At 34.6% G+C, this 10,631-nt stretch overlaps 3 protein-coding genes across 3 annotated transcripts; 1 reads left to right on the forward strand and 2 right to left on the reverse strand.

Moving 5' to 3' along the window:
- Window positions 1–713: 713 nt before the first annotated feature.
- Window positions 714–2,665, forward strand: LOC112780010 (transcription factor MYB17). Its single transcript, XM_025824359.3, has 3 exons — window positions 714–1,093; window positions 1,506–1,635; window positions 1,771–2,665. Exons 1-3 carry the CDS (start codon window positions 961–963, stop codon window positions 2,411–2,413), a joined length of 906 nt encoding a protein of 301 aa, XP_025680144.1. The 5' UTR covers window positions 714–960; the 3' UTR covers window positions 2,414–2,665.
- Window positions 2,666–2,936: 271 nt separating this feature from the next.
- On the reverse strand, window positions 2,937–4,342 carry LOC112779847 (remorin). The gene is made up of 5 exons (XM_025824202.3): window positions 3,863–4,342; window positions 3,731–3,781; window positions 3,574–3,661; window positions 3,413–3,494; window positions 2,937–3,289 (listed from the first exon to the last, which is right to left on the reverse strand). Exons 1-5 carry the CDS (start codon window positions 3,975–3,977, stop codon window positions 3,095–3,097), a joined length of 531 nt encoding a protein of 176 aa, XP_025679987.1. The 5' UTR covers window positions 3,978–4,342; the 3' UTR covers window positions 2,937–3,094.
- A 1,197-nt stretch (window positions 4,343–5,539) lies between these two features.
- On the reverse strand, window positions 5,540–8,439 carry LOC112776338 (transmembrane ascorbate ferrireductase 1). Its single transcript, XM_025820468.2, has 4 exons — window positions 7,929–8,439; window positions 6,604–6,652; window positions 6,284–6,483; window positions 5,540–6,087 (listed from the first exon to the last, which is right to left on the reverse strand). The coding sequence occupies exons 1-4, from the start codon at window positions 8,070–8,072 to the stop codon at window positions 5,791–5,793; spliced, it is 690 nt and encodes a 229-aa protein (XP_025676253.1). The 5' UTR covers window positions 8,073–8,439; the 3' UTR covers window positions 5,540–5,790.
- Between the last annotated feature and the right edge of the window lie 2,192 nt (window positions 8,440–10,631).

Genomic DNA, 10,631 nt, shown 5'->3' on the forward strand with positions numbered 1-10,631 from the left:
AATCTCATGTTACGTAATGTAATGATAAAAAGCAAATGAATGAAGGTTTGACTGAGATGGAGGGGTAATAAATGCAGGTCCTCAATAACACCTTAGAAGTCTTTTCTGGCTATGTGTGGTCTTTTCTGGCTGTCAGTGCCTCCTTAGAAGTCTTGCTTCTCCATTCAAGTGTAGCAGGAAGAGAAGGGACCCTTCAAGTTCAAATCAAACCAAGCATATTACGGTAACTTGGTTTTACACACTGAGTCTTGAGTCTTGAGACCCCTTTTATTTTACTGTCAATTAATGCTGGCTGTGTCTTTGGGGAGAGTGCTATTTATTTCTCAACACTCCAATCAATCAATCAATCACTCTTCAATCTTCATTTCACATTCTTGTGATGTGTATCTTCTTGCTTTTTATTGCTGTCCTTCAAAAACCACACCTCATTGCCATGCATTCAATGTGATGCTATGCTGTTCATACATTCATCTTTATAACTAAGTAACTGGATGCGTAAGGAAAATGAAGTTACTCATGCATTTATTACTTTGGAAAATTAAAACTTTTAACTCTTCAATACAAAATTTTAGAGCTTTCCTAAGGCCCATGAAAAGTACTCTTTAATGATCCAAAAATAGAATGTTTTGAATAAAGAAAATAAAAAAAAGTTGTAAGCTTTCCACGTATGAATTATGACCCTCTCTTTAAGAAATGCTATCCCCTGCATTTATGAATTATGACCCTCTCTCTCTCTCTCTCTCTCTCTCTCTCTCTCTCTCTCTCTTATTATAGTACTTGGGTTTTCCACTGCAACACTCCTTCTTCTCTTTATCCCACAGAGAGATAAAAGCTAGTTTGATGTGTAGAACTTGAGAAGCTTCTCACTCACTCCTGTTTGATAAAAACACAACTAAAAGGGAGCTAGAAAAGTGGTGTTGTTGCATGGGCATGAGTTTGAGTTTATGATTTTTTGTGGAGATGGGAAAAGCACCTTGTTGTGACAAACATGGAGTGAAGAGGGGATCTTGGACACCTGAAGAAGATGAGGCTTTAGTTGAGCATATCAAGAAGCATGGAGAAGGAAGTTGGCGCACTCTCCCCAAACATGCAGGTACAGCTTCAACTCTTCTCTTTCTCTTTCTTACTTTCTAGCAGCTTTTGAAGCTACATAACTAGACCTTGCAAACTTCTGTACTGTCTTCTTACTACTGCAGTTTCTACTTTTTCAAATGCTCCCAGATTGTTCTTGAAGAAGCTCCAATCACAATGTTGTGCTCTTTTCCTAATGAAGAAACAAAACCTGATTGTTGCTTTTTCATGTGTTACTCCCAATTTCCTCTTACAACACACTACTTTGTTTTGAAAGAAAGATGTTGGAATAACTCACTGAGATGAACTTAATTAATTAATGTATGCTTAACAAGATGTGGAAATCCAAATATCTGCATATCTCTACTGTTTAATCTGTCATTGTCAATTTTATGGTACATTTTTTTCTTATCATCAAAGTTGGTTGCAAGTAGGACTACAGCGATGTGGAAAAAGTTGTAGGCTGAGGTGGATTAATTATCTAAGACCTGGCATTAAGCGTGGCCCATTTACTTCTGAAGAAGAGACTAATATCATTCAACTTCATGCCTTGCTTGGCAACAGGTATATTAATTAGTTATACATACTCTCTTGTCCAATTCCTAGAGTAAAATATGATCTGTTTAATGCCTTTGTTTGTACTTCAAGTATTAAATTTACACATGTATGTAACAAGTGTATTGTATTCTATTCTATTAGGTGGGCTGCTATAGCTTCTCAACTGCCAGGAAGAACAGACAATGAGATCAAGAACTATTGGAACACCCATCTAAAGAAGAATCTTCATCACCACTCCGGAGGGACTAAACAACCTTGTCTCAGCCCTCATGCAGGGATTGTCAAGTCGGAATCTCCTTCGACTCGGCACATGGTACAATGGGAAAGTGCTAGAGTTGAGGCTGAGGCAAGGTTGTCAATGGAATCCTCATTGAACAATTCATGGTCACCAGCTAAAACTTGCCCTGATTACTTTCTTAGATTATGGAATTCCGAGGTTGGAGAGTCATTTCGTGGACTCAAGGGAAGGGAAAGAGTAGGAGAGAGTCATAGCCTTGTCTCACAGGCTTCAACACCATCATCATCATCAAAATTGGAGTCATGTTCAGATGCCTCGTTGCATTTGAAAAACACTGTTCAAGAACAAATAAGTAGCTGCAAACCAAAGCTTGAATATGACACAGGTGGATCAGATTCCGGCAACTATGAGTACCTTGATACTTCTGATTCTGCATTCAAACAATATCTGGATATGCCTGATGAAGATATAGAATTCTTGGACCACACTGACAGTTTCCTGAACCCTCCTGATGATGATGATGAGGAGGATGATAGATGTGACTAAGATGTTTCTAACTATATATATTATGATAGGAAATTTTTGTTTCCCTTATTGATATCTTGGTACTTTTGTAAATGCAGCCACCATTTAAGTAGTTAGAAACTGGTCCATGTTTGTTTTTGTTAGTTATTATAATGCTGTATGGTTTAGTGAGGTAAAAGGGGTGGATAGAGGAATAGTTACTACTTGCTAGAGTTCTAGTTAAACTACAACATTAATATATTTAATAGTTAATGATATTGTTCATGTTCGTGATTGGTCCCTTGAGAATTTTTTGACATGCCAATAACTAGCAATTACTGCAACTTGAGCTTCATATCATCAAACAAAAAGGTTAAACTTTCTGCTATGGTTGCTGAGACATTATGACAGTTATGCAGGAAACTAAGAACAAAATGATTTAATTTTAATCCTCTTCACATTTGATTTTAGAAGTACTTTTCAATTGGTTGTTGCTAAATCCATTTGTCAATAGCAGCACTACCAGAACCAAGTTGGGTATGTGTGACCTAATGCTACAAGAAACTTCTCCAAATTAAATTATTCAATTTCTTTATTGACAAAGTAATGTTATATACACGTCAACATATCACTATGCCCACATCACAATAAATACATGAGCTAAAAAATCAGCCCAGAACACACACATACTAACATTTGAATCAAGCTTGGAAGATTGTAGAGTTAGAAACAACCAAAGATTTTCTTTGGAGCTGTTTCAGTTGCTCTATACTTTGCAGCTGTCTCCTCTGCCTTGAGGATATCTTCCCCTTTCTTGGCCTCAGTGAATGCCCTCTTCTCTTCAGCTTCCCTGTGAATTGCTGCTATCTTGTTTCTCAATTTCTCTGCATGTTCTGCCTTTTTCTTCTCCAGTTGTTGCTACTCAAATACATCCCAAAAGTCATCGTTAATATTTTGAGATGACAAATCAAATCAAATGTTGGCTTGGAAGTGGCAACTATACAGTGTTATAGTAACTAATGAAATGAAATACATGCTTACATGAATCTTTTTCAGTTCAGCCTCCGTGGAAGCTATTTTACTCTTCTCCCATGATGAAATGCATGAAAGCTTCTTCTGAGTTCTGCGAAACAAATTGATCCAAAATCAGCAATAAATAGCTTGTTAATTAATATGAAGAATGACATATCTTTAGTTCTTACTTGTTCTCTGCTCTTGATTTCTCACTTTCTTCCCAGGCTTTGATCAATGACATCCTCTTCTCTGTTGCAACTCTTGCAAGCACAGCATCTGAATACAATCTCAGCATATATGAAAAGAAATCCACATAAAAATGGAATTCGAGATTCATCCACATACCTCTGTTGATAGATCCCTCAGAGGGTTTCTCTTCAGCACCTTCCTCAGTCTCTGCCAGTAAAGAATGCTAATTGCTAAATTGCTACTAAAAGTTAACTTATAAAACAAGATGAAGAGGTAGTAGTGCTATACTCTCAACTATGGCAAGAGCTTTGGATTCATCATCATGCTTGTTATCTGTAGGAGGTAGTTGTGGAATTACAGATTTCTCCTCGTCCACCTTATTGGGTTGCTCCTCTTCTGTCATCTTTTAATTATATCTTATTATGCAGAAAGCTATAACAAGAAGAGATTCAGGATTCTGATATGAGATATAATAGAAAGAGTATTGAGGGACAAGGTTGGTTATGGTTGGAGGAAGGTAACTTTTAACTAACTTAGCTTGGTGGGTGTGGTGGGTATGTGGAGAATGATAGGGACTAGGGAGATACCACTGTTGCTTAAATTCATATCACCATATCAATTCAAAATTTATATGATGATTACCTTAATTAAATTTAAGGCCATACTTGTTGCAACCACTTTATGAGTAATGGTTTCGTGCTCAAGAAAAGTAATGCCATTATTAGAAGCAATGACGCTCTTTATAGTACAACATTAAACCAGTCTTCCAAATTGGATATTTTGTTATGGAATTTCAAAGCCTCGGTGATTATGCTCTTAAAAGTTCGTATTAAAAGGTGGAGTTTAGTGATAATGAGCAACTGAGCAAGTATACCATTAAGGTGGTAATGCATTTGTCTTTATCATTAACTCAAATGGTTGTTTATAAAATAAACAACATAATAGGAACTTGAACGTGAAAGCATGAGGTAGTGACTTAGGATGATGTACATCTCAAATCTTACAAGGAAGGCAAAGTTGTGACCTCCCAAACTGGCAAAGCCATAGTTTATTTCTCATATCATGACCAGGGAATTGAAATATGGGAGTCACTCAGATTTGATTCACCATTTTTCGGTCAAATTAATTTGTCTAGTCTAATTTTGACAAAAATAACACAATTTAATCGATTATATATGTTAAATTTTAATTATTAAAAAATATCTTTATATTTTTAACGTCTTTATTTCAGTGGTTCCTTGAAGTATTGAATTATTGATTTATTTCTATAAGTTAGGGCCTCTATTGAATGGGCCATGCAACGAAATATAGAGTTTGAAGAAAAAAAATTGATATAGTTGGTCCGTGTTGATATGTAACCCATTTATGTAAAGTTTTTTTCCAAATTATATTGGGGTTGATTCATGGTATTTGTTTCTATGTAACACAATAGCCCAGTCCTAAAAGAATGCTCTTATTTTTATCAAAATAATATTTTATTTAATTATGATTAATAAATAACTATTAGCTATACGCATAATTAAATAACTCTTATGGCTTGCCATTATTAAGGCTATTTTATGGAACCAATATTCTATCAACACACTAATTCTCTAATGAGAAAGTCTAGGGAGCCAATGGCCTAAGCGTACAATGTGTACAATGAAGGTTTAGAAAGTATTAGAGATATCATTATTAGTGTTACATTATCCTGTCAGGTTACGCTTTTGGGATGAGTGGTTTCAGGACATGGTATAAGAGTTCCAGATGCGGAAGGTCAAGAGTTCGAACCTTGGTGAACCCAAAATTAATTTTTTATAACATGAGATGTTTATTATCCCTGGTATCCGGATGGTTATCCTTGGTATCTGGATGGTTATTCTGCATAGTATAAGTGATGTTCATTTAATTCATAAACCAAAGATTTAGCCCATTGTACATATTGTACACTTAGGCCATTGGCTCCCTAGCACTACTCTTCTCTAATACATTGAATATTCTTTGGTACATCTAATACATGGAATATATGTCCACAATTTGATATTTTCACTTACAAATCAGCAAGGAGTGAAAATAAACTAAAAAAATTACAAGGTAGACTGATTTTTCATGACGTAGAGCACAACATTGAGGATTAATTACAAGCTATGTCCATAATACAAATAGATATTATTTCCTTTTTCCCAATCCCAGCACACACTGATAACAAAAAAAAAAATATGAGGTGGAAGACAAATCTAAATGGGTGCATAGTCATCTTCTGCAGGTGGAGCATCAGATAAAGCAGATAATACAACAAAAGCACCAAATAAGATTGTGATCACAGCAGTGAAGTTGACAAGTAATGCCTCAGAGCCATATTTTGCCAATCCTGAGTTCTCCAAGAAAGTGAGTTTCTCCAAAAACCCAAGAGAAGCAGTGCCAATAGCCAATACATACACGAATAGTCCAAATAGAACATGCCAAGGTAGTGATTCGCGTCTAATGGCCGGAGTTCCACCAGGGAAGAAGAAGATCACAAACCCATATAGCCACTGCAGATCACAAAATAGAAATATTCAATTCTTAGTTTGAAATAGCAGAGCCAACAGGGACATGAACCATAAACGCAAACAAAAACATTTCCAGCTTTCAGAGAATACTATATACTATAATACTAATTATACTATTGAATATGTTCCAGAAGCATGCAAGTACATGTCGATGTTTCAGCCTTATTGAATGGTTTACCTGAATGCCATAGAGGGAAATAACTGCAATTCCAAGCCATGAATGCAAGCTGTAGAGATTGGCAATCCCACTTTCATTATGATTCTTGAAAGCAGCACAGATTCCAAATATTCCAAGTGCTAATGCAATTGCATGGAGAGTAAGGTGTATCACTTTCTTCACTTCCTTCTTCAAAGGAAGAGATTTGTAACTTATGATAGCTGCAAATTGTTCAAATTAGGCAAAATTAGTGAAAAAAAAAAAACACTTAATAGGGTTAAAAAAATAAAAAGGAAATAACATTGACCTAAACCAGTAACTTGTGAAATTAGTTTGATTACCTTCACCACCAAGAAATATCAAGCCAAGTATCATAAGAACAGGATGGAGCTGTATAAAGTAAAAAGATAAGTAAGACTTGACAAAAATAGATGGCACAAGTCAACTGTATATACTTTACACATAGTTTTACAATGATAGTCACTAATATATTGTAATAAATAAAATTTTCCAATAAATAAGCAACTTTTTCACACTCTATATGTTCAGAGGAATCATGATCATTTTTAGAGCTAATGATAACAACTAGAAAGAAATTACAAACAGCTAAGAACAGGAACAAAAGTCCTGAGAGTACCATTTGTCCATGTGTGGTTGAATTTGCACCACATGAAACCAAGCACGTGAAAGTTCTTTTCCCCACTCAAATACCAAACAGATAAGCATGCATGTCTATTCTCTAGCTCAAAGAGGGTAGGTACAAAAAAGGAGCTTATAATCTTATTATTAAATAATAAAAATAAATAAATGATAATAACATCTATTGATCTAATAACATGAGACCCACCCATCATGCTAAAATACAGAAACACAGTTTTAGACTTTAAGGGGAATTCCTCTGACTTGTTCAACCAAACAGGGCCAAAACACTTGGGTCCAATTTACTATTGCAATTATCCAAGTCCCTCTTGTTCAATCGTCAATGGTCCAACAAGCAGAATTAGAAGAAATTTTGCTGATAATTAACATGACAATCATATTGGTTCTCCAATACAATAGCTAATTCAGCCAGCACACGATAGCAATAAAGAAAAGCAGAACTTCTGCCTTTAAAAATTAAGAGACAAAAAAGGGGGATTTTATTCTAATCTAGTATGAATAACTTTTAAATATATAAAAAGCAGTGCTCAATTAATTAATCACAAGTTGCAGCAGGCTCCTTGAGATGTGAAATATTATATCACACCAGATACATACGACCCGTTCAAGGAAAAAAATAATAAAGGAAAGTTGCAATAGTGTTAATACTTTCACAGAGACTCAATGACATGGTGTCATATAAAAAGGAAAAAAAAAAAATTCAATTCAATCAGTCACTTTTATATATACATACATGATACAACAATTGGAATTGTAAGAAAGTAGCAAAAATTATGATATATGTTGTGATTATAGCTATATAATATAAGATGAGTGGTGCTTACATTTCTATGGTTTGATATTTGATACTCCAAACTTTGATTATAGAGAAATGTGTAGAAAGAACCTAACCTAACCTTACATTTCACTTACCATGAAATTGAATCTCCAAGAATTGGGGTAAAATGAAGAAACAGATACTGAATATCGTAAAATGTAGCAAAGAGAGAGAGAGTGAGAGAGATACATTGAAGATGAGGTTCTTGTTATCGGCGTCCCAGGCCAAGCCACCCCTGAAGTGAATGTTCCAGACGAGGACGAAGATGATGGCAACCAGACCAAGGACGTGAACGACGTATGTGAAGGGAACGGCGGTTACGCCCAACGCCATCGAAACGCTTAACTGTCTCTCTGCGACTCAACAACCAACGGGTCAAACACGAATAAAGAGCAGCTCACTAGTACTTGTAGCTTGTTAACTCATTATGACTCCATTCTCCACCGTCCGATTCACATCCTGGCTAGATGCTCGCCACGTTGCTCTTTCTCATTCGAAATAAATCTACTTCATTTTTCTTCTGTTTTTTCATATCAGAAGAAAAATCCACTAAAATGTAGATGCGGGGAATTTCAATATAGATAAGCTTATCAGTTATAATATTGGAAAAAATTTAACTTTTAATTCAATTATGTCCTTATTTATATTACACATCACATCATCGCAATGGCTACAATTACAGGTAGGTGTTAGAAAAAGAGTAAATAATTATGATTATATGAAATATATTTTTGTTTGCATAACATCTAATTACATGCACACGGTTCATTGTAAAGAATATAACATTAAAATTCACCAATTTAGAATAGGTTCGATTAAAAGAGTTTTTTTTTTTTTTTTTTTTTGCCCTCGCCGATATTATTTATAAACATGGGGGGCCATTTTCAATGTATTTAATAAAAAATTTTTTTTGTTGGCAGTGGTTGATGGATGAATTTAGACGCTGAAAGCAACAAAATGCAGCTGGATGCCTGTACCTGTACCGCTGAAATAAGCAGTGACGTTCGCCCTTTTTTTTTGGTGAATAAAACCTCTTTTTATGGACATAAAACAACTAAGCCTACAAAATTTGGGCTTTATATTTTGGGCTGGGTATGCGAGCACTCTGTTTTGAATATTATGTATTTTGCAATCCAAAAAAAATGATTTAGTGTCGCAATCGATAACAATAATGTCATATTCTAGAGATATTATTACGTTGGCATGCATAAAAGATAAAACTATTGGCAACCACTATGTTGGATCAAAATGAAGCAATTAATGGCTTAATCCTGATTTGTTATGAACTGCTTAACCTTAGTACAAAATCTTACATTTTTTGTCAACTTTTTCTCTGAAATTTTGTTTGTCAACTACTACATGAAAATAATAATTGAAAATTATTTGATAGTTTAACATGTTTTATAAAATTATTTAACAAAGCATATATTCACATCTTAATTCTTAGTTAATAATTATCATCTTCACATGAAAATTTTCTCACCTAAATAGCTATTTTATTTTGATTGAATAAGCACAAATATATTGGATGGTCAACTAGACCAATGAATTGACATTCTTGAAGGTTGGCTTGAACTTGTTTTTGTTGATAATTGAATGACTGAATTTAAATTTGGAGATGTATAAATTTGAAAATAGAGCGCAGCATTATTTATCCCTTTGGCAATTTCAATCTGGATATAAATGTGGCTTAAAAGACTACATTAAAAAGGGTATACATACCTACCGGTCTCGTAGGTATATTAGATGAAAATAATAAAATCAAATGCACATAATAACTCCGATGATTCAAAGATCCACCAATACTTTAGTGTCTTCTTAAGATTCTCTCACTGTTGATATGTAAAATTGATGGAACAAATTTGTTATATCAGCTGGTTGAATTTTGGTATATCATTAATGATATCTCTAATATTTCAAATCTACATTATTGAATTAGCTTAGTACATGTACAAAGTTCAATTATATTTGATAAGAGTCCCGTTAGGGAGACAATGAGGTATCTATATAATATGTACAATGAGCTGTTTATTTGGCTCAATATGTATTAATAATATAAATTAAACATTGTTATTCTAAATTTCTAGTTGTTTTTTGTGATTTCTACCCCCAATTTACTCTAAATTCTTTCACATTAACCCTTCATCATCCACCATTACCTACCCTCCAAAAAATTCCATTGTTTGTTTCGCAGAAAAACCCCTTTCTTCCGCGCTCGCATCATCCCAGTGTTGCTGCCTGGGTCTTGTTGAATTACTCGAAGAATAAACATCCACGAAAACTGAAAAAGTAAACATCCAAATCATACAAAAATGAACATCCAATGTGAACGTGTATAAATCATAACTAGCAATCATCGTCTACAACTAAACACCTAAGAATAACCATCCACGTTCACAGAGAAAGTGAACATCCAGCGACAGGAAAAAGGCACAAACCGGCTGTAATGGAGGCGCTAGACGTCCGGGTTGCTGCGGTGTTGCGAGCTCGACTCACACAATATGCGCGTCCTCCCTACGTGCGGTGGCCTGTGTGGACGACGACGCCAGTCGGAAGAGTGTCAGCGCAATGTCCGACAGCAACTGGTAACTGTACCAGTTTTTGTTTTGAGGAGAGGGTGAGAGAAGAGTTTATACCGTATTGAGAGAGGGAGATAATCCTAATTTAATTCTGACGGAAATCATGATTTGATTCAAATTTTAAATGAAAAACTACTCAAAATTAATTAATTGCCATAATTACTCAAAATTAATTAATTTTCATAATTAACAGAAATATGATTTAATTTAAATTTTAAATTAAAAGCTACTCAAAATTAATTAATTGCTTCTAATTTAATTCTAATTTCAATTTAACCCGTTATACTATAAAACATACATTAACTGCTCGTAC

This window comes from Arachis hypogaea, chromosome 19, assembly GCF_003086295.3.
Source record: "Arachis hypogaea cultivar Tifrunner chromosome 19, arahy.Tifrunner.gnm2.J5K5, whole genome shotgun sequence".
Classification (NCBI taxonomy): Eukaryota; Viridiplantae; Streptophyta; class Magnoliopsida; order Fabales; family Fabaceae; genus Arachis; species Arachis hypogaea.